At 53.2% G+C, this 22,791-nt stretch overlaps 1 protein-coding gene across 1 annotated transcript; it reads right to left on the bottom strand.

Moving 5' to 3' along the window:
• Window positions 1–7,818: 7,818 nt before the first annotated feature.
• On the bottom strand, window positions 7,819–22,551 carry GPR156 (G protein-coupled receptor 156). Its single transcript, XM_009879892.1, has 9 exons — window positions 22,447–22,551; window positions 19,701–19,837; window positions 17,266–17,401; window positions 16,358–16,468; window positions 15,203–15,328; window positions 14,644–14,739; window positions 11,627–11,863; window positions 9,619–9,777; window positions 7,819–9,018 (listed from the first exon to the last, which is right to left on the bottom strand). Exons 1-9 carry the CDS (start codon window positions 22,549–22,551, stop codon window positions 7,819–7,821), a joined length of 2,307 nt encoding a protein of 768 aa, XP_009878194.1.
• Window positions 22,552–22,791: the final 240 nt, after the last annotated feature.

The following is a 22,791-nucleotide window of genomic DNA, read 5'->3' as shown; positions in this document are numbered from 1 at the left end:
AACCTGTCCCTCAGGCCTGCCTGCTGAAGCACCCAAAGTCCTTTTTTTGCAAACATATAGTGAAGAAGTCCTGATGCATCTCAGGGAGGTGGCCTTGGGTTCACTTGAATGACAGGTGCTAGTGAGAGCGAAAAGAAACTGTGGTTTTTCTCTCTGAGATGAGCACAACGGTCAGTAGAAGAGACAAGGCTCTTGACTCCCAAGGCTTCTCCCTGAGTACAGTAGACCCTGTGTCATCCTCGGGTACTCTTTGTTGTTGTTGTGTTTGTCAGCTTTAAAGGCTAAATTCAGATGCCCTTAAGCAGCTGTTGCTGAAGGCAGCGGGGGCTGAGAGCTTTCTTCCATCAGAGGGTGGAATTTAGCCCAAAGCTGTCGTACTGTGGCACAGCAGGTAGTCAGTAATGTCGGGCTTCCAGGAACGGGAGAGCCTGCCTCCCCTATTGTCTGCAGCGTACTGATGTCAGGTATTAGGAGAACTAGGAAAAAGACCTGTCTGTCAGAGAGTTGTGAAGAATGGATTGCAGAAGCAGGAGAGCACAAAATGTGGTTTTGTTACTGGTATGAAAAAGGCTGTAAGAGCAAGAAAATGAGCTGATATTTGCAAAAGCGTAATCCACCATCACATGAAAGATTCACCTGTTAGAGGAAAGAAAGTCTTTATCCAGCACCTGTATTTGGGGGATTGTTAAAAAAAAAAAAAAAAACAACCCACAACCAAAACCCAGCTGCTTTCAAACAAGGGCTTGAATTTGCTGTAATCATGTACAGAGTATCCTGCTGTTCATGGATCTGCCTGGCACTGCTGTAAATTCAAGGTGCGATTGCATCAGCTAATATTATTCCTGCAGTTCTCTTTGGTTTGAAATATCGCCCGACTCATTTGGGTTAGATACGAGATGTAATTGCCTGGAAACCAGCACACAATTCCAGAAGGGTGCCCTGCTGGTTATATTCACCTTGTCCAAAAAAATGTCCATGCCATTCCTGTGTTGAATCATGTCGTCAGGACACTGTGCGGGATGTGCCTTCATTTTTCTTTCCTCTGGGCCCCTCGAGAGGTACCAGGGGCTTCCTAATGAACCCACGTCCTTATGGCTTTCCTAAGCCATGGGAAGCTCCAAGAAGCAAAAGCTCATCAGGGTTTCTGCGCCTGCCAGGCACAGATGCACCTCTCAGCACTTGCAGGAGATGTGTTGGGAGGAAGCATGGATGGACAGACCTTACTCTGTGAGTGTATTAAAACACTGCTGGTAAACCTAGCACCCGATGGTGCTGGGAACCCCACGTTCTTTGCAGACTTGCAGAGAAAATGTCAGGTTCCTGCCGACCCACAGAAAATTTGCCTGCTTCTGGGCTGCTTTTCTGATGTCCTGACAACTACCAATGAGTATTCTTCTCATGGGTTTTTCAAAAGGTGAGTGTGATCCTGTTGTAGCATCTTGCCAAACTCTATAGACTCCTCTGCAGCTGGAGGCAAGGAGCAGTGTGTACAGCTGTCCTCACATTGCTGCAACGGGAAGAGTATGACCTGGTAGCGATGAAACCGGGACTCTCCCTCAATGCCTCCCTGCAGACTGAAAGAGGGGCAGGTAATGAGCTGCTAGAGGGAACTAAAAATAGACAGACTTCTCCGAGTAGACCAGGGATCCTGGGAAGAAAAGGCCACATTCTTCATCGACATGTAAGAGAACGAGAAGGAAGAACAGCTACTAACTAGAAGACAGCACTGGCATGAGAACAAGTAGATAAAAATAGGCTATGAAAAAATGTGGGCTGCAAATCAGAAACAAGTTTCCTTCTGTCAGAGTGAGGTTCTGGAATAACCTGCCAAGAAAATTCCTGATGACTCTTAAGATGGACTGTGATAAATTAACAAGAGGGACTTTATGACTCAGTGCCTGTCATAGCTGGGGAATATAATGATGACTAGGAGATCCCTTCTAGCCCTGCATTCCTGTTGGTATGATAACAGAGGAATCGGTGTAGGGCGCAGTAAATGCTGAATCACTGAGTGCTTTATATAGCTGCCTGGCAGGACAAAGTCCCTCGCACCCATCCTGTCTGCAAGAACCTCCAGGACAAAAAAATATAAATAAATCCTTATGTAAATGATTGTACTCTAGCAGCACAAAGCGTAAAGCTACGGATGCCTGAGTTAGAAGAAAACCAGCTCAGCTACAGGCTCCTCTACGCAGGGGAAAGGCGGTGGCGTGGGCATGAAAGCAAGAGACCTCACTGTAAACACTGAGAGGTACATGCTCTGAGGTGAACACGCTCCAGCAGCTTCAATACACCATTTTAATGTGGGAAAGAAATTCAGTACTTGGGTCTGTGTGGAGGTATCCCATGCACTTGCTCTGCCAGCTGCGTGCAGGGATCATTTCCGCAGGGCATGGTCATATAATGTAGTGGAAAGTTCCTGCAATTAACATCAACTGCTCAAACACCCACAATTCTCCCGCCACCCCAAGATCCACAACTCTTTTGATGGTGTTTTTTCCCATCTCCTAGGAGTCCCTCAAGGATGACATCACTTTCTGCGGCACAAGGCCAGCAATCAGGATGCAGCTTACACTGATGCATTTGATGCCTCACAACTGGACATCTACAGCTCTGCTGCCCTGGCTCTAAGAGTAGACCTTGGGGCAACAGCAGCAGCTGCAGTTTCATTAGTACCTAGATAGAGGTAGAGGCCAAGTAGAAGGCACCTGTGAAAAACTGGATAAGAGGCAGGGCTGGTTTCTGGGCTCAGGAGAGTAACATTGCTCAGGAGGAGAGCGCTTCTCCACAGCCCTCATGGCTGTTGGACTTGAGGTAGACTTTTCTGGAGCTTCCTCTGGACCTGTGGAGGTTACGTACAGATGTGGGTGCTCCCTAACCTCCTCAAAACTTGCAGCCCAGGCTACTTGGAGACCTAGGGCCCCCCACTACTGCTCCCCACTTTGCCACAGGAACGTTCCCGCACAGATGTGGCACCACTGTACAGCCACCGCCTCCACGGGTTGCACGATCTGGTTACTCTAGGCCAAGGACACCTGTGGGTTTTTCCTCTTGCAATACTTTCAAATACCCATTAGTTCTAATAACTGCCCCTGGCATCAAAGCTCAGGGTGAGAGGTTCCCTGCAGAGCCCAGCTCCTAACGCCAACACAAGGCAGTGGGAAACTCCATGCCAACAGTCAGCACTCTTCTCCCAGAGAGATTTGCTTAATTCCCCTCTGCCGTGGCTAACAAAGCTCTTCTTCTTTTTTTTTTTTTTTTTTTTTTAAACCAGGCAGCTGAATCACAGTGGAGATCAATTTTGTTATTTCCTAGACAGTGGCAAGCTGACAGGGTAAGAGAGACAGACTGAGCAATGGCAGGCGGTTGCGGCACAAGAGCCTCAAGGCTTCCTGCCTTCCTGGCTCTTGCCAAGGCCCAGCAAGCAGGCGTACAGAGATGTCTCATACCGGCTGTGACGGGATCCTTCCTAAACAGCCATCAGCAAGGAAAGGGCACAGAGGTGTCGGTGTATCAGTGGGGTCAGGGGGAGCGGGTAGAGGCCGCAGAGCTTTAAAATAGAAGGGCAGCATCTGCAAATGGGCTCACGGGCATGGAAAGGCCCATGCTCTGTGGAGCATCTTCTATCACACCGGGCATAGGAGGGCTTAGGGATGCTGGCTGAGGTCTCTTCATATGGTTTGCAGACAGCACCAGGAGTCACAGAGCTGGAGGCTGCAGAGGTGCGGTGCTAGCAGGGGAAGCATGGCTGGGAAACACGGCTCAGGACGTGAAAAACATTCAAGGGACCTCATCAGCATTAACCACTGTGGCTGCCCTATGTGTCACAGGAAGAGGCAACGTCTCTGCTGGCAGATACAGCTTGGATGGGGACAAGGTGCTGGGGTAAAGTGTACAGGATGGACTGCCAAGGGCTGTTCTGTAGCTTCTGGGTAGCAGCAGTTTCTCACATACCGTGAGGACATTTGCAGGGATGGTGAGTCTAGCACCTAGCACCCACCTGGGAGCGGGCCGGGAACCTCCTTCCAGTCACTTACCTTTCATTTCTGTTTCTGTAAGGTGAAAGTTTCTGCCTTGAACTGCAAAGAGGCACAGCCTTTCCTAAGGGGAACAGATTTAGACAGCAGATATATTGGAGAAGGAATTGCTTACATGGGATATTGATACTACCGGCCCCCTGGGTAAGAGATGGCTCTCTTTAGGCTATATCCATCATCAGTAGCAAGAAAAATAGTTATAAATCAGGGCACTCACAGTCCTCCTGCCACAAGCTGCCTTCTCAGCTCTCCCTGTCTACTTCTCCGCCTTCACAGAATGTGCACCACTGCCTCTACAGCTGCTCAGAAACCTTGGATTCAGGGCAAAGCCCTAATTAAGATGCTTTGAATGGCTTAATGGGGAGAGACAAGCTGCTCCAAAGACTGAATGAAGAGCTGTGAGGGAACCAAATGCCAAATTTAGTGCCTAAGCCATGTGCCTGAAGTTAAGCAGCATGAAGGCTCCTCTGTGTGCCTGTGCAATGCCTGATGCAAAGATCCCATAATAGTAATGGCAATGAAAGGCAGCCCACCATCTTGCTCTGTCCTTTCTTCTCATGTGCAGGCAGCCCAAACCATCACATGGTGCTTTGACTCTTCCCCACCTGAATCAAATGTGTATTCCTTGCTAGATACAGGAGGAGGCCAGATTTGGAAGTCATCAAAAGCACCAGTAAGTTTTTATGCGTGCACGTGCACGTATGAACTGCATCAGCCTTCTGTGTGTGTGTAGAAAGCAGAATCATAGAATCCTTTAGGTTGGAAAAGACTCTTGAGATCAGAGTCCAACCATAAACCTAGTGCTGCCAAGTCCACCACTAAACCATGTTCCCAAATGCCACTTCTACATGTCCTTTAATACCTCCAGGGATGGCAACTCTACCACTTCCCTGGGCAGCCTGTTCCAATGCTTGATAACCCTTTATGTGAAGAAATGTTTCCTAATACCCAATCTAAACCTCCCCTGGCACAATTTGAGGCCATTTCCTCTTGTCCTATCTCTTGTTACTTGGGAGAAGAGACTGACCCCCACCTCGCTACAACGTCCTTTCAAGTGGTTGTAGAGACTGATAAGGTCTCCCCTCAGCCTCCTCTTCTCCAGGCCAAACAACCCCAGTTCCCTCAGCCACTCCTCATAAGACACATGCTCCAGACCCCTCACCAGCTTTGTAGCCCTTCTCTGGACACGCTCCAGCACCTCAATGTCTTTCTTGCAGTGAAGGGCCCAAAACTGAACACAGTACTCAAGCTGCGGCCTCACCAGTGTCACATACAGCGGGATGATCATTTCCCTAGTCCTCCTGGGCACACTATTTTTGATCCAAGCCAGGATGCTGTTGGCCTTCTTAGTAGGTGCATCCACATGATGTGCAGTTTTCAGTTGGTGGCTACTAGACACCAGACAGAAAAGCAACTGCCCCAAATTCCAGTGATGAGTTTCCAAACAAACCATAGGTTCAAAGTCCTCTGGAGGATTTTTCTGCATTCCCTAGTGGATTTTAAGTTAATTTTTATATCAGCTGCTTCCAGGTGGCTTCATGGTTGATTACTTCCTTTGACCGTTCTGCAATACTTCATAGCCCCAGAGCAAAGTGCTACTCTAAACATGCTTACAAGTGGGAGAAACCAGCCCCAATTTGGAAAAGTGCCTTTGCCCCATATTTAACAGGGTCCCTAAGAGCGTCCCAACCACCTCCCCGTCCCACCCGTTGTCCCAGGATGGGGATGCCGTGGGATGCGCTGCGTGGGGCACAGCCCCGGGGTTGGGGAGGTGGTGGGGAAAGAGCCACCCGAGACCCACCGGCACGAATCCACCCACCCACCCACCCCCATCCCCCGGGAGAGGGTGGCCGGAGGCTCCTGCCCGGGGCTGCGCATCCCGGGGGTCTCCCTGCCAGCATCCCGACTCTGCGGACACGCTGCGGCCCCTCAAATAAAAGGATGGTTATAAATAAAACAGAGTGTTCCCGCTCCCCCAGGGTATGGCACTTTCTGTCTCTCCGTGAGCTCCCCACGACTTCGGTGTGGCACAAGATGGATTCAGATGAAAAAACCTGCTTTTTTGGGGGTGACCGAGGGAGCGCTGTGGAGGGGCACGCTGTGGCACGCCTTTCTAATCCCCCCTCCCCAACCCTGCTCTGACCCACCTCCGGCTTGTTCAGCATCCTTCCTAACCCCCCTCCCTGGCTCTGCTCCGACCCACCTCTGGCTTGTTCAGCATCCTTCCACGTCATCCTTCCCCTCTGCTGGGACTGCAGGAGACTTTCCACACTCCCACCCCACCTGGGCTTCTCTATCTCTGGCTCCCCACTGCGGATTTGCCCCGCAGAGGTAGGGGACCCCCAGTCAATGCATTTCACTCGGGCCAGAGCTGTAAGTGCTCAGACAGCTGTAGAAGAAAAAATGAAGGAAAGTGGGTTTTGTTAGCAAAAGGTGACCAAAAAAAAAAAAAAGGTATTATCCTCTGCGTTGTTTCCATTTCAGAAGCGAAGAGGGACTGTGGTAATCTTGTTCCCCATAAGATTATTTGTTTTGGTGATTTGGCCAAGAAATTCAGCAAGCTTGGAAAACCACAGAGGTGATGGAGGAAAAAAATGTTTGACGCCAGTAAGGAGACACAGCAGTGAGGGATTTCACCATCATAAGGGATAATGGAGAGGGCAGTGCTAACATGCATCATTCAAAACCGGGTTTGGGGTTCCTCTGTCACCTGCCCTTTTAACATAGCCTTTCTCCAGAGGGCTTTTTGATGCACTGGGCATCAGGTCTCAGCATCTTGAACTTCTCCTGTGGAGGCAACAATGCACTGAAATGCCTTCACAAATATCCCCCAAAAAAGCAGGTACACTGGATTTACTGTTCTTGATTATTTCTAAGATAAAAATTAAACAGATCATATTAATTTAAACAAACCTCATTCCAGACTATGTCATCCATACAAAGACATACAGGAGGGCACAAGCCCCAGAAAAAAACAAGGCAAAAAGAAAAAAAAGAAAAACCTTCTCAGATCCTCTTTTATGATTGCTAGTGTGTCTTTCCCTTCAGCTCTGACCTGAGTCTCATCTGTGACAGTGCAACTGAACTACACAAAACGCAATGACACCTCCAGGGACATCACCTTTGGACTCCATTTTCTCATTCAGATGCCACCCCAAAAAATAAACCACCCGGAAAGGTTCCTCTGCACGCCCCACTCCAAGGTCCTCGCTTTGCCAGGGAGCAGCATACACCAGGTGAGCAGCAACCTGCAACTGCTTCTGGCATCCGGCTCTCTCCCATCTCCAACTGGGTTTGACGCTGGTGGGAGGCTCAGCATCAGCAGCACCGGGGGAAGAAGTCCTCTGTCTGTCTGTCTGCTGTGTGCAAGAAGCCACACGTGTTTCTGAGACACAGTGCTGCTCCCCCTGCCAGTGCGAATCACCCAGCTCTCGCAGGGAAAGCCCTCTGAGATGATGAAGTTTGGGCTTTTGCAGGCCACCCGGCCCCAGTCTTCCCGCTATCCGTGGGGTGCAGGCAGCTGCCCAGGGTAGCTGGGACATAACCACCACCACCTCCCTGAGTGCTGCCAACCATGTCCCAGCCAAACACGGTGTGCAGTCACCGCTGACCAGGCTGGGGCTGACACTGCGACCCGGAGCAGGGCGAGGTTTACTCCCAACCCCCCAGATACCAGAACAAGACGCATCCCTCAGAGGGATGCGTGGCTTTAGCATTGCTGAAAACACGCAGCATTTTGGGGACTGGGGGGCACTCGCCTTTAGGGCACAGGTGCTCGCAGTCACACAAAGGTGGGCTTCAGATCTTCTTTGAAATTCACCACGGGCTGGAGCCCACTGTGGTGCTCTGTCCAGTGGCCCACACCTTCACTGGTCTCTGTGTCTGTGTCCCTGCCACTGCTGCCCAGGGAGCCGCGCGGGCTCTGGAAGCAGACCTCACAGCAGGGCCGGTGGCAGCCGTGAAACATCTCCTCAGAGCTGCTACTGCCGCTGCTGCTGGAGTCAGAGTCTGGGTAATAGTAGAGTGAGCGCAGGGAGGGCTCGGCAGGTCCCCTCGGGGCACCCCGCCGCCGCCGCTGCTGCTGCTCCTGTGGGAGGCACGGGGAAGCACCCTGGGACTCTGGCCATCCTGGCCACCCCTCCCCAGGGATAGCTGGAGGGGATGGTGCTGGTGGGTGAAGGAGCCCTCCGCCAGCCATCTCCCCTTCCCTTCCCAGGGAGATATGTGACGACTCCCCATGGCCCCAGCCGGCCAGCTCCTTCACCCCACGGATGGCACGAGGGGACACATGCCCGGGGAAGCGGGTGGAGGCAGGGGACAGTGGGATCCTCCGCCGCCGCCGCGCCAGGTAGGGGCTGAGGGGCGTGCGGATGCCCGGGTAGCCCTCCTGGGCCCCCCACATTCCTCCTTGCTCGCCTTGGGGGCCCTGACTGCCACACGGGGGTCCCCCAGGCAAGGCCGGGCTGTAGGTTTTGCCATCCAGGCTCAGCTCTTGCAAGATTTCCCGCAGCTTCTCGCTGCTCACGTAGCTGACTTTGGGGGATGACTCCCAGGCCAGGCCAGCTGAGATGTCACGGTCCGGCAGCTGCTCCAGAGGCTGCTCCTGTCCCACAGGCATCCTGTGCTCCTGGGCATCTTTCGGGCCACGTTCAAGGCCGTCCCCCATGTCAAAAAGCAGTGCCCGAGAGCAAACAGGCTCTCCTGGCTGCATGCGCTGGTGGGTCTCATGTTTCCGGAGCTCCTGAGCATCACTGCAAAGAGGCGGTGGTGTACCCAGCAAGGGGGGAGGCTGCCACCCATCCCGCTCCGGATCTGGAGGGCAGCTGTCCCCTGGCACATCCCCGTGCCGCCCTGTGCTCTGGATGCAGGGAGCCACCGATGGCGCCTGGGGGTCGCAGCTGCCCTCCGCAGACATCAGCCTCATCAGCTTCTCCTTGGCGCTGCTCACTTGCTCCTGCAGGCTTGCAATCACGGCGTTTTTCTGTGTCAAACAGATACGCTTGTCACGCGCGGGGCGGGGTGGAGGGTACAAAAAAAACGCCGCTGATTTGGAAGCAGGCGCTGCCAGAGAACGAGCCACCCCCTCCCTGCGCGGAGAGGTGCTCTGAGGCAGCGCAGCAGCAGGGCTGCCAAGAGCCACACCGCCACCGCCTGTGGACCTCCTCCTCCCCTGGAGCCCCCTACATGCCAGTTAGGGACGGGGGGCACTGGGACAGGCCAGGGTGCTCCCACCCACGCAGTTTGGGTGAGGGAGCAGGAGGCTGAGGGCCTTCCCGAGATGGGGCATCTCCCCTCTAAATTAACTGTGTTTGAGCAGGCTGTGGAAACCAGGCCCTCCTGCTCTTCTCTCTCCATGTTTTTTTGAAACCCTCTGGATCATGCCTACATTTTGTCACTTTTGGGCGCAGGGTGACGTGACAAAACAAAGAGGCTCTTCTCCTCCAGAGGGAAGAGGCTGGAGGGGGAGCATCAGTGTGGACCGGCGGCATAAGGAAGGGGTTCTCGCCCTGCAAAGCCTTCAGCCCACAAAAGGGAAGGGGAGAAGCCGGCACGGCCGAGGGGGCACGGCAGAGCCCCCTACCTCGGTGAGCAGCCGCTTCATGGAGTTTTTCTCCCCTATCAGCTGGTAGAGCTGCTCCTCGCTGTACACTGAGCGGCAGCTCCTGCTTGGGCTGGTGAAATATTTTGCCATGTGGCTCACGGTTTGGCTTTCCTCTTCAAAGGCTTTCCACTGCTTGAGCTGGGGAGTAGAGGAGGGCGTTATCGGCATGGTGTGCGCAGCCCCTGCCCAGGCGGCGGGAGGCAGGCGCCGCTCCAGCGTGAAGGAGACAAAGGGATGGAGAGGGGGGGAGACAAAGGCAGGGTGTGACAGAGGAGCAGAGACGGCGGCGAGAGGCGGCCGGGCAAGGGGCTGCAGCATCGCTTGGAGCTTCCCACCCCTCTGAGCCCTACCCTGCCCCTGCCTCCAGCTTGTAATGCAGAGAGGGTTCGTGCCTGCCTGTGCTGCAACCTCCAAGCGTGCCGTAAGAGCCCCTTCCCCCGACTCCTCGACTCTGTGACAGACAAAAGACAGTGTCACGCGTGCCTCCTTATCCCCGAATCATCAGTGACAAGCTGAAAACCAGCCACGCTTAGTATCCGTTTCCTCATCTTGTGTCTGAGTGGAAGCCTTGCGCAGCCCAGCTCCAGCTGCTCATCGATCTCGGATGAGCAATAGAAGAGCAAGCCCATTAGGAAAAACAAGTTGATGAATTAAAAGATCTGAGCTAAATAAAATGTTCGAGGCCCCCAAGCTACAGCAGAAAAAATGGTACAGGCAGAGCGCAAGTACAGCTCATCAGTTCCTCCGCCCTCACTCCAAGAGACCTCACGCTTGGCAGAGCATCGCCAGCAGGCTTGGTGCTTGTCAGAGGAGGTTTGGATCCTGATCCCATGGGCTCGTCACCTAGCGAGGTGGGACTCTGCAGCTATACTGCATTGACTGAGGTAGGAAGGGACCTCTGGAGATCACCTAGTCCAACTGCCCTGCTCAAGTAGGGTTAGCTGGAGCAGGCTGCCCAGGACCATGTCGAGCTCTTGAATATCTCCAAGCATGGAGACTCCACAACCTCTCTGGGCAGCCTGCCCCCAGTGCTTTACAACTTTCACAGAACTCCCCCACCCCTTTTTTCTGATGTTTAAACAGAATTTCCTGTGTTTTAGTTTGTGCCCATTGTCCCCTGTCCTGTCAGTGGACACCACTGAGAAGAGCCTGGTTCCCCCCGCCCTCCTCCACCCCATAGGTATTTATGCACATTAGCGAGATCCCCTGAGCCCTCTCTTGCACAGATCTGCTCTTTCTTCAGCTTCACCTCTTCCTCCCTTTCTCACCTCATTTCCTTGAGCCCAAACATCCCTCCAAACATAACACCGAGTAAACAACTGCTTCCTCTCCCTGTAACAATGGGAGCATTTTTCCCACTAACGTTGTGGCCAGACACATCAGGCTGCTCCTCGAGGACACGGGAAGCAGAAGAGCCTTGACTTGCCACAAAAGGCTTCCTTAAAATATCCCCACGTCCTCCCCCTTGCCTGTGGCAAAGCCCAGCTTCCTCCTCCAAGAGTGCAGAGCTTCCTCTGGGGACCACCGGTAGATGTAAAGCCACCGAGCCTGGTGAGGACATCTGGATTGCTGGAGCACGCCTCCATCCCTGCCGTGGGCAGAAACCCTTGGTGGGAGTGGGCGTGTGGGGCACGAGTAGAGGACAACTGCGTGAAGGACCGATCCCACCACTCATGTGGAGGAGGAGGAGGAGAGCAGCAGCCACCTTGCCTCCACACGTGCCCCGTGTGACTGCCACCCACAGCACACCCTCACAGGAGGGTTTCTGAGCAGCAGCTCTGCAATGCACCTACACTCCTTGGAGACTCAGGGGACTTGCTTGGGGAAGCAGAGCCATTGGGGCTTGGAGGATGAGCTGTGCACGTGAGCCCAAACATTTGCGGAAAGCAGCAGGAAAATAAGTGCTTGGGCCCTCGTGACTGCTATTGTTAAACTCCAAAAATGTGCCTGTTTCCAGCCAGGTGGTGGGACAGAGGTGGCAGCATACCTGTGGGACAAAGATGAAGCAGTTGATCGTGGTTGTACACACAAAGATTCCTCCAGAGGTAAAACCAAACAGCAAGTTGTGCCAAGTGCGGAAGAAACGGTGAACTAAGCAGATAGTGCCAGCAGCCAGGAAAACGAGGTTGACCCCAACGATGACTGTCAAGGACTGGTTGACTGGCGGGGAGCTGACGTTGTCGGTCAGACCAGCCAAGTAGGTCCCATACAGCAGGAGGATACTCTGGAAGCAGAAAAAAGAGGTTTCCAGAGTGTGGAAAATTACAGCCTGATGGTGTCAACCCCCACCTCGTACCAAGCCCAGTGAGCTCAGATACACTTAGCACAATCCTAATTAATGCTCTTTGATCTATAATGCAGACCTTCAGCGTGCGGTGGTGACACCACAGCAAATGCCCGGCACGCTGCTGCAGGTCAGAAATGGGGCTGGGGAGGGAGGGCAGGAGCGAAGGTGCTGGCAGGCCCAGGGGGTCCCAACTGAGGGGCACGAGGAGCTGAGGGTCAGGTTGGCAGGCGATGCCATGGAGCAGGGCATGGCCAGGATGTGAAAACCTCTCCCCTTGGGCAGCCTGGAGCAGGAGCAGCAAAGACAGACAGGAGATGGAGGTCCCTGTGGGGATGCAGTGGTGGGGTGCTATCAAGGAGCAACAACATACCTCTGAAGGAGTAGGAAGGAGATTCAGAAGGAAAAAGCAAGGCAGAAGAAGTGGAGGTTTAGACTGGAGGGAAGAGGATGTTGTTGGTGCCTCTTTAAATAGAAATCCAGGAAACTACTGGGTGCAATTCTTTTCCCTTCCCTTCGCTGTTTCCTGCCTGACTCTAGCATCAGTGAAAGGGGCGAGAGACATGCTCTGTACAGAGAGGCCCTCCCTCCCCCAGCGCAGGTTTGTTGTTTCAGAGCAGCCTTCCTCACCGTGCTGCCCCTCAAGTGTCCCACACGTGCATCTTTCCAGCGTGCTCAGGAATGAACTACCCAGCAGGCCGAATCCCTTCTTCTCCAGGGCACACCGGCAGGAAACACAGAGTATTTTTTGCCCACCTGTGTAGCGCAGGGCATGGTCTGCCATTTGGAAATACCGTCTAACAAAATCCCTGCTCCTGCAAGGACCCAGAATACAGGGAATACAACTCCTACATTATTCCTGTGCTATCCAGTAAGTGCAACTGTTGGCCTTTTACTAAGACATTAAATTGACTTTTGGGCATCAAGAAGTGCTTTCTAACCTGTGGTGCCGATGTTGTGTAGACTTTTCTGGACTCCTCTGTGCTGTGGCTGCTTGATGACTGCGATGGCCACTGGTAGGGTTAGGGTCTGGAGGGGCACTCTCACAGGCAAGAGGTTCATGTCCATGGTCTTTGGTGAGACTCCCAACTTCAGGGCACCACAAATTCTCAAGGCGGGGTTGTAATAGTGAGACCTGCCTTGCTAGGAACTATGCTGACACCAGACCCTGCTTTGGACGATCTCACTGGATCATAACCACGTTTACCATGGAGCACCTCCAAATGCACAGCCCAAAGACAACTCCTAATCCCTGAGCAAGAACAGCACCAAAGTCCCATTTAAAATTCATATAGTCTATCTGGGACACAGCCAACAGCACTGCCGTCTAGTAAACTAAGGCTTTCAGTAAGCACAGGGCTACGTTTTTTTGTTTGTTTGTTTGTTTTAATCTTGATCAAAGGACTTTGCTCCTAATTCCAGGCATGTCCTTGGCAAGTCATTTCTGTTCATTTCTCCGTGCCAGTAAAACCAGGATAATACACTGAGCGGCTTCACAAAGGGCTGAGCACATTAATGCCGTGGAAGATAAGAAGTGCTACGTACACACAGAGATAGAGCCTTCTCTCACATTAGTGTAAATTCAGATTAACTCCAGAGAAACCACTAAAGAACGAACTCTGTGACCCTCAGTGGGTAGACAGGATCAGGGTCAGGTTCAACACAACACTAATGAAGAGTACCTGGGACTGGTAATGGGGATGTTTAACTCCAAAAAGCAGTTTGCAGGAGCTGCAGGCAAACTCATTACCTGTCTAAACCCAGACAAACTGCAGACAAAATCAGAGGTAGAGGCACAGCACTGAAAGCCCAGGGAACGCCTGCAATCCCTAGCACCAAAGGACTTCTGAGGACAAGCTAGACTAATGTCTTTAAAATTAAGTGTAGGGGGGAGAAGGACTTGGCTGTGTCGTGAGCTCGCTTTCTGCTCTTTCTCCTACGATTTTGGGTAGATGGTCAATGAGTATTATATTACAATGAGTCAGAAAGAAAGTGCCTGTACTGCACGCAGAGATGGAGCTTTTCCCAAAGAAAGGCTGTGATCTCACAAGCTTCATTAACATCAGCCTTCTGAAATGCGTCCAGCCTCTGCATACCCAGAGACACATGAGACCACAGATAATTACAGCGATAGTTACACCTACATAGTTACATCAGTATAACTAACTCTTCTGGAATAAGAATGGCCACGTGCAAAGCTACACCAGTGAAAGTGCACCTCAGTGGTATAATTAAGCTGATACACATCCTGTAAAGGCAGGCACCAAGCACTTGTCATCAGCACCTCCTCGATTTGGAGTCAGAGGACTCGGGGGCTGAGCCACATAGTGCATCACTGCATTGGATGACCATCAGAGGCTTTATGGAAAAAAAGTGTACTTAGAAAACAGTAAGACACAAGTTTTAAGAAGGAAGATAGACGAGGCATGGAGGGTTGCAGGGAGAGAACCAGAGAGACAGTACACACACGGTGCATGTAAAAGAGATAGTGAGGCAGGCAAAGAGTGGCTAACAGAGCTTTTACAAGTGAATGCAAGAAAACATCAAGATGGGAAGGACTGGAGACAAGAGGGCTTTCAAGATGAAGAGGAGTAGCTGGAATCTGCAACAGGTATGTAACTTGGGAGGGCAGCGAAACTACCGATGCTGCTAAACAGTTTAGGCTGTGAGACCAGGAGGAGGCAAGATACAACGCAAAAATCAATCAAGAGGTTACATACCTTAAACCCTAAAATGAGAACGAGCCAAAGCTCGGAATAAAGAGATGCGCAGGACTGCACCCGGCTCACTGAGCAGGTCATGCCTTTCTCTGTCGCCTAGGAGGCAAGGGGAAGGCACAAGTGAAGATTGCGGGCCCGGGAGCAGGCACAGACCGACGGGCAGACAGGTGTATGAATTTGAGCAGGTCTCCTCTGTAAATTCCTAAAAGGAAAGGCCAAGTCTGGTGCTGCCACAGGCAGAAGGTTAAAGCGAGGAAGATTTTGGCACTCTGCTGCCAACAGGGCTGGTTAAAACTCTCTCTAAAGCATCTGCAGATGCCACGCACCTTTCCTGTGTCACCCAGGTGACCTGCACAGACCTGGAAATTTTGCAGCACACTGTCATCTCTGTAATAGAACAGACATAAACCCAACCCAGAGCACTCAGAAAGCTTTCTGGCTTGTTTTCCTTTCTATTTTTTTTTAAACAGCACCTCCAAACACCTGACCATCCACCAACTTTGTCCACAGAGATCAGACAGGACATGGCGCAACCCTCCACCGCCCCTCATTCCTTTACCCGCAGTGAGATGCTGAGGCTTCGGAAACACTGGACTGGATCAGAGAACACCCACGTCAAGAGCAACAAGGCATCTGCCAGCACCAACGCTGCCACCATCGCCAGCAACTGGAGGTCTTTGATAATCTGCAAACACACAAGAAGTAAGCGTTACTGTTGGGGGCAAATGGACACCAATAACCTCCATCCCCTTGGGTCTCTTTCTGGTTGTTTGTTCCAAGTGACATGTCCATCCTAATACTTCCCCCAGAGTGGAGTCCAGCGGCACACCTACATCCAAGTCAGCCACAGGATCTCTGTCTCCAGCTCCCAGAGTCTTGGAGACCTCATCAGACTTGGGGCCAGGTATAAACCCTACCCAATGGTGTGCCTAGCTGGTAAATGCTATGACAGAAAACAGCTCTTCCAAAACAAGAGTATCGTCCCTTATGCCTGTATCACAAGCAGAGACAAAAAGGGGGGGGGTGGGGGGGTGGAGAAAGCTGGCAGGATTATCATTTTGCAAATTTAACACAGATCCTGGTTCCTCAGGAATGGGAGTCCTTGCTGGTACCTGGTTCCTCTACAAACCCTCTCATCTCTCACCTTTCCTCTGAGACCTACTTTTCACGCCGTTGCAAAGTAGGCACTAAAAGCTGGAAGTGCAGCATTACACACACAGATTTCTATAGCTGGCTCCCATTTTCCTCCCAGCAGCTGTATCCCCTTCCTTCAGTGCTACAGACAAGTTCCCTCCCTCCTTCAAGACGCATCTGAGGACGGCCCTACATCAGATGACCTTGAGGATACCTGTTTTTTTTCATCCTGCAGAAACAATCAGCCCAGACCTGGATGCACACACCAGTACACAGTGTAGTAAAGGCATGAGGCCAGCGTAAAATGAGAACAAGACCTCGCTTGGTGACGGGGCTGGGACTCCACTGGGGAACAGGCAGCTTGGCAGGGCACCTGCTTGCCTGTAGAGTGGAAAAGCTCCTGCCTCATTGCGCAGGAATAAACGAGGATCCCACGCCTGGCTAGGTGTGAAACTAGACCTGTGACTGTGACACCCATCCCTGTCACATGCTGGTTTTATCTCCTACCCCACACCAGTTTGGGACTTGCTGTTGTTCGACCCCTTGGAGATTCCCCCACCCCCAGGTGCTGTGTACTCACCACCCGCTTGTCCGGCACCCGCTGAGTGAACACCTTGTAGAGCCGCCAGCTTTTCCCCAGGATGGGGCCGAAGACCAGGGAGGTCCCCACGCACAGCAGGCAGAGCCGCACCTGCCGGAGGGGGCAGAGCAATGGGGCTGAAGGGGCAGCCATGGGGCTTGCAGGGGCACCCCATGCCCTTCCACCCAGGGATGTGATACAGACGGGTGGGAATGCGTCTACGGTCTTCTGGCTTCTCGGGGGTCATATTGGATACAAGAAAGCTGACTGCAGGGCAAAATAAATTAAGAGGTGTGTATTCCTCTGCAGGCATGCCTGCTGCCTGCCTCTTCCTCCTCACCCCGAGAGGCTCCCATCGGAGGAGCAGGCAGGGAGAGCCAGGCAGCTTGCGAGTGGCAGGGGCACGGAGGGGCTTGGCACCAATAAGTCACTCACTGGCATCTCCGTTAATTATGCTCAGCCTGGTGGCTGAGCAGGACAGCAGGGTGTGCTGTCTCCTTCCTCTGCAGGCATGCCTGCTGCCTGCCTCTTCCTCCTCACCCCGAGAGGCTCCCATCGGAGGAGCAGGCAGGGAGAGCCAGGCAGCTTGCGAGTGGCAGGGGCACGGAGGGGCTTGGCACCAATAAGTCACTCACTGGCATCTCCGTTAATTATGCTCAGCCTGGTGGCTGAGCAGGACAGCAGGGTGTGCTGTCTCCCACATCCCACCCCCCCACCCGCCTCTGTGACCAGTCCCCGGTCTGGCAGGGCGACTGTGCTTGGTCAGGACATGGGGGGTTCATCACACAGGTCGGCGTGCTGATGACCAAAAAACTCGCCTACAGCCTCGCAGCACCTGCGCATGCTTATACATGCCCAGGAATCATTTGTAGGCACCTGTCCCAGCAAACCCCCCCACACCCACTCACCTGAATAAGCTTTTCTACCGAGTCTGCAGATGGCAGGCTCTGCTCCTGAATCCCAAAGAGGTAAGCACTAGTGTAAGTCAAGCCGCTGCCCAGCAGGGTCACAATGTTCAGATTGGGGCTGGACATCTTCACGATCCTCCAGGAAACAAAGCAGGGAAGGTGGTGACAGTTACTGAGAGTCATAACCTGGCAGCACAGGGGCACAGTCCCCTTACAGGAACAATGATGGCCATAAGGGATGCTGAGACACTTCCTCCCCCAGACCCAAGCCCCTGCTGTTCACAGCTCCTACAAAAGCCCAGCCATTGCTCCACGGTGCATACCCCATCCCCTCCCCAGTATTGCTGGAGTGCTTCACTATACCTAAACTATTCATTTTGCCCTACCCCAACACTCCTGTGGGACAGCAAGATCCCCTTCTTCCCAAAACGGACAATACCAGGCTTGCCCCACAGCACCTCGAAAAGCAGCATCCCTGAGGCAGCTTCAGCCAGCGTCTTTATGGACAAAACTGTGGTGAGCCGTGGGTTTTAGCAGCAAAGCAAACAGGGTCACCACAGCCAGGTCTCTCTGCTACCAGTGCCCGTGCCAGCCACACAAAGCTGCTCTGGTGGTGCCAGCACAAGCCATGGCCACACGTCCCCACAGCAGTGCTGAGTCGGGGGAAGCGATGCCCCGTGGTCACGCAGGTGGAACACAGCTCAGCACCCACCTCAGCCCTCCGGGCTCAAGGCCAACACCTTCCTCCACGGTCCTCGGTTGTAAAGGGGCAGAGTAGAAAACCTCACTAATGCAGCCCGGTGTGACTGTCCCCAGCAGCAAGCTTTGGGTACAGCAGCTACAAATGCCTCCAGGAAAAGGCTGTTCCCACTCCTTCTTCTGAGGAGATACTTCCACCCTCAGCACAGCCTGGACTTCAGGAACCTGCCAGCAGTGCTTGGGTTACAGCTTCCCCTCTGTAATTTCACCGCTTCACTCATAACCCTGTAACTGTATTCAGGGAGGGGAGAATCAACCCACCGATCTCTCCCGACCTATCACCCTTCTCCAGCAAGCCCATCAAGCGAAAGCTGTAGCTCCTGCCATGCCCCCCTGTGTGGCTTCGTCCCTTCGATCTGCTGCTAAGTCATTGCATTTCTCCACCCTTGAGCTCCTTCCTGGGATTCAGCCTGGCCCTCTCCCTCCCTGCCTTCCTCACCATGCCTCGGCCCCTGGGGAAAGATATTTATCAGCTTGCCCTCTCAGCTGCATGCTGAAAAAGGTCTCCTTTGCCCTCCCAGGTTCCACAGGCAGACCAATATTTATGTGCCGCAGTGCAAGTAAATAACGCGCATCCATTACAGCCTGCTCTGAGAATATCTTCAGCGGCCTAAATAATTTGGTAATCAATTAAGGCGGCCACCGAACTCAACACCACTCTCCTTCAGTAAATCAAGTGCTTGAGACCAGGATGCGGGTCGTGCAGCTGCTGCACCGCAGCAGGCACAGGGCTCAAGGTAAACCCTCACGAGCAGGACCCTCCTGACTGCAGGGCGGTTATAAGAAGTGTTATGTTCCTTAACACAACCAGAGCGCCGAAATAGCCGCAGCTCGGGCTGCGCACAGATGCACGTCTCTGTGCAAAACAACAGCACACAAAGGCTTTGCCAGGTGAAGCTTGGGAGAGGGATGTATCTCTGGGGTCCAGTGAAGCTGAGGAGAAGGTAGCAAGGAGGCAGGTGAGACATCCAGAACTGCCGAGGAAGGCTAAGCGCTGGCTGAGACAGTCTGAGCTACGAGGAATTGCTGAGTTTTCTCCTTGATTTATGCTGCGTTCAGGGGAGCAGGACTTTTTACACCCTTTGTGCAGACTGAACAGCACCACGGAAAGCCTGCGCTTCACCACCAGCTTCTCTCACCAATGGAGATCATGCTCCCCACCAATACGGACAACCAAGATTAAAAATGGTTAGCAACATCTTCAAACTACGAGTGGCCCAACAGCAGGAAGGATATGTGCGCACTGTGGGAAGCATAATGGCTCTGCTCATGGAGCTGTGCTGCTCAAAGCGATGCTGTCAAGACTGTAGAGTGGAGAAGATGACCAGCTGTCTTTCTGCTCACTCCTGTTAATGGTTTTATTGAATAGCACCTTTGGGACGAGACCATGCACTGCTGCCTGTGCTACGCCGGAGGGCATCCATGCTCTGTCTTGTTCACAGCTCCCTGACTTGTGAAGGAAGGCAGCAGTCCAAGCAGGACTGTGATCAACACTGGGTGCGATGGAGAAAGCTGCCATATCCCTGGCATTGCCCTTGCTTGCCCCGTGCTGCTCCTTCAGGCTTTACCCTCCTGATCCTTAGCCGGCCATCAGCTCAGAGTCTTGCTCTGAAGGAGCCTGACCCCACTGCCCCAGCTGCGGGGAACTCTCACAGGCAGAAGAGGGAAGCCCTTACCTGTTTTTCCTGAAGCGAATTGTGAAGACAAGAAAGAAGAGCGCTAACAGGACTCCTCCGGTCAGGAACAACCACACAACTCCCAGGAGCGCAGCAGAGAAGGACGGGGAGCTCCTCCCACTGTGGTCAGAAGATGTCTGGAGGAGACAAAAGGGATAAGAAGGAAGAGGATGCTGCTGGCATGGTCACTCCCATGGGTGCTCCTGCTCAGCCAGAAAGGACTCTCCCAAAAGGACATCTCCCAAACCCCTCCTCGTGAACAGTCACCCTGGCACTAAACCAGGACCCACTGGTAGGGCTAAGGAGATGCGTGTAGACAAGACATGTGCTCTGCCACTTGCTGAGCGCACAAGAAGAGAGGGCAGTACAGGAACCCTCTTCTTGTGGCCAACTAGCCAAATATGTAATGAAGCCACCACAAGTGACTCATAAACCTCAGGTAGCCTTGATTGTGGGAGAGGGGAATATGGGCAACGGTTCCCCACTGTCCTTCTCTGGAAAGAAACCTCTGGAGAAAGACCTCATAGTGCCCCAGTTTGTAGCGCACTTCTTGGGAAACTTTGGTAGGGCATCATTGGTAGCCGTTCCTGCCCTTACCCCTACATGCAGCAGATAACCAACCAGCCAGCTGACGTGACTTGGGAGCCAGCAGCAGAGCTGCCAGTTGGCGCAGAAAACACAGAAAAGGGAGTGGGACAGTGTTTTTCAGACGCGCTACGCAGCGACGCACCGAGCTGGGCTCCACCCGTCTCCCAGCTGGCTGGAAACTAGCTTGGTCCTGGGTAGACATCAGCTGAGAAGTGGCTTTTGAGAGACACTCCCAAAGCGAGTATGACGGAGGCACCTCTCTCCTCGCACACAAGCAACTTTATGAAAGGTCCATTTGAAAAAATTCTCTGCTATTATCTCCTTATTAACATAGGATGGATAAAATGCTCCTGCGTGAAACAAGAAACCTATTTCAGCTGCAGCTCTAAAACACTCCAGTATTTTTAACAGGGTGTGCACGTGTGCGTTTGTTCACACATACCATGTGTGCATGTTACGGACAAATCATTTTTTTTAAAAAAAAAATTCCTTTCTTAGGTATTCCAGTTCACCTGCAACCAATTTCTACTATTTTCCCAACGGCTGCCGCTGCCCCAAACTCCCAATTCTTCCTTAAAGATCTGAGCTGTTTCTGCTTCCAGCGTTGCCGCAAATAAATCTACAGGGAGAAGTAAGGTGGTTGTTTTGAGCTGATGCCTCGTCTCCCTCTTCCCCAGCCACGCTCCATCTCCTCTGGGCAAGCAAGAACAAGGCCCACCTTGGAGAATTAAAGCCAGCACATAATTCTTAAAACAAAAATGTGTCACCGCCACGCAAGCACAGCTGATCCGCGGGCTCGGGGCAGCTCACATGCTGGTGCCATGCTGGCCGCAGGGCTGCTGGGTAAGGCAAACCCCCGTCTGGGAGAGACAGACAGACAGCCCAGAGCTGATGCTGCCAGCGCTGCCACGTTCCGCTGGGATACAGCTGTGTGCACAGCTCAGCCCCACTTTGCAGCGGTGTGGAGGGATCCCTGGGGACATAGGCATCTCCCTCCTGCAAACTGCTTCCCACCTCCTCTTGCCTCTCCCCATCCTCTGGTGGGTCTTTTCAGCTCTCTGGGAAATGAAGACCACACCAGATGATGGAGATGGTCAGCCAGGTCAGTTCCCCACCCCTTACACCAGGACTCGCTGTGCAAAACCCCCACCATTTGGCACAAGTCAGGGCCGTCTTCCCACCTGCCTGAAGCTCAGAGGGGCTGACGAGGCTGCTCAGGGCTGGTACAAGGCTGTAACGCCATCCTATTTCTGCAGCCCACCTGGTCAAGCCCGTGGGTAACGCCTGGCAAGGGGGGCAGGGTGGATTCAGCATCCCGGGGCTCCCACACTTCACTCCCAGCTGCATCCACCAGCAGTATCTTTCCACCGCTGGCTGCTGCCAACAGTGTTACTGCACTCTCTTCCCAGCAACCACCCAGAACTCAGAAACACCCCTGTGGTCTCCATCGTTCCTTTCCCACCCCCTCCCGCCCCCGCCCAACACCTGGACCGCTGTTTCCCTGGATGTTGATGCTACTTGAAGTTGATGGAGCGCTTCATTTGCCACTGAGCAGAGTAAATCCTGGCCCTAGCAGGGGGAATATTAATTGTGAGGCAGCTGCCAGAGCCAGAGGAGCCAAGCAGCTTACGGTCTTCTAATTAAAGACCTGTAGTCATGCAGAAGGTGGTGGAGAGCCGAGCGGGCCAAGCCTCGCTGGTCCCTCCAGCAGCCTCACATGGAGCCAACTGCAACTAAGTGCATCCCAGTGTCATTTCTACTGGCTTAGTGGTGGTGGAGGAGGTACCATTTATTATAGATGATGACTTTTAATTAAGTCCTGCTGTATTCATATTTGAAAAGCACTTTGAAGTTCCAGGGGATGAGAAAGGTCAAGGGCAGAAGAGGCCATCCCAGGCCGCTGGCCGACACACGGGAGGGATGCTTGACACAACTTGGCTGTCGTGGCTGCTTCCTCATCTTCTGCCTAACTGCTGGGTGTCATCTAGGCAGGGCTTGTCTTGAAGGCCATGCCAGGAGGTGACAGCACGCAGCCTTTGGCTGGACCGGCACTGCTTGGTGGCCATGCCCCTCTGCTGTCCTCTCCATCCCTCCACCCAAATCCACTCTTGTGGAGCACACCTCATGCCCCAGCGTGCTCCCCCACCTCCGTACATACCACTGTGACAGTGCAGAGCTCATGCAGCGCCCGCTGCTGCTGCTCCTGGCTGCCAAAACTGGAGCTGCCATCACAGAGCTCAGAGCAGTTGAATCCCAGCTCCATAGCACATCCTTAGCCGTCATCCAGCCGTGCCTTTGCCCCTGCCGGAAGGATGAGGGTTGGCTTCCTTCAGCGAGAAGAAGCCTTTGGCATATGCCAGATCTCCCCCGGCTGGCAGCAGGGCGTAGGGAAGGGGTCGGGCAGCCCGAGGCCAAACTTACCCGAAGCAATGCGGTGCACATCCAGAGATGGGACGGGGAGCGCCCACCTCCCGGTGTCTCCCAGGGTGTCCTCTGCAGCGAG

Source organism: Charadrius vociferus, unplaced genomic scaffold (genome assembly GCF_000708025.1).
Source record: "Charadrius vociferus isolate BGI_N301 unplaced genomic scaffold, ASM70802v2 scaffold162, whole genome shotgun sequence".
NCBI classification, from domain to species: Eukaryota; Metazoa; Chordata; class Aves; order Charadriiformes; family Charadriidae; genus Charadrius; species Charadrius vociferus.
This window is presented reverse-complemented; position numbering and strand designations above follow the sequence as displayed.

Bases quoted from the DNA above. Each gene is read 5' to 3' on its own strand.
- GPR156 (XM_009879892.1), bottom strand. From the start codon at position 22,551: ATGGAGCTGGGATTCAACTGCTCTGAGCTCTGTGATGGCAGCTCCAGT. The intron at 19,838-22,446 runs GTATGTACGGAG...TGTCTCCTCCAG, and splicing joins AGCTCTGCACTGTCACAGTG to ACATCTTCTGACCACAGTGG. The intron at 17,402-19,700 runs GTAAGGGCTTCC...TGTTTCCTGGAG, and splicing joins ATTCGCTTCAGGAAAAACAG to GATCGTGAAGATGTCCAGCC.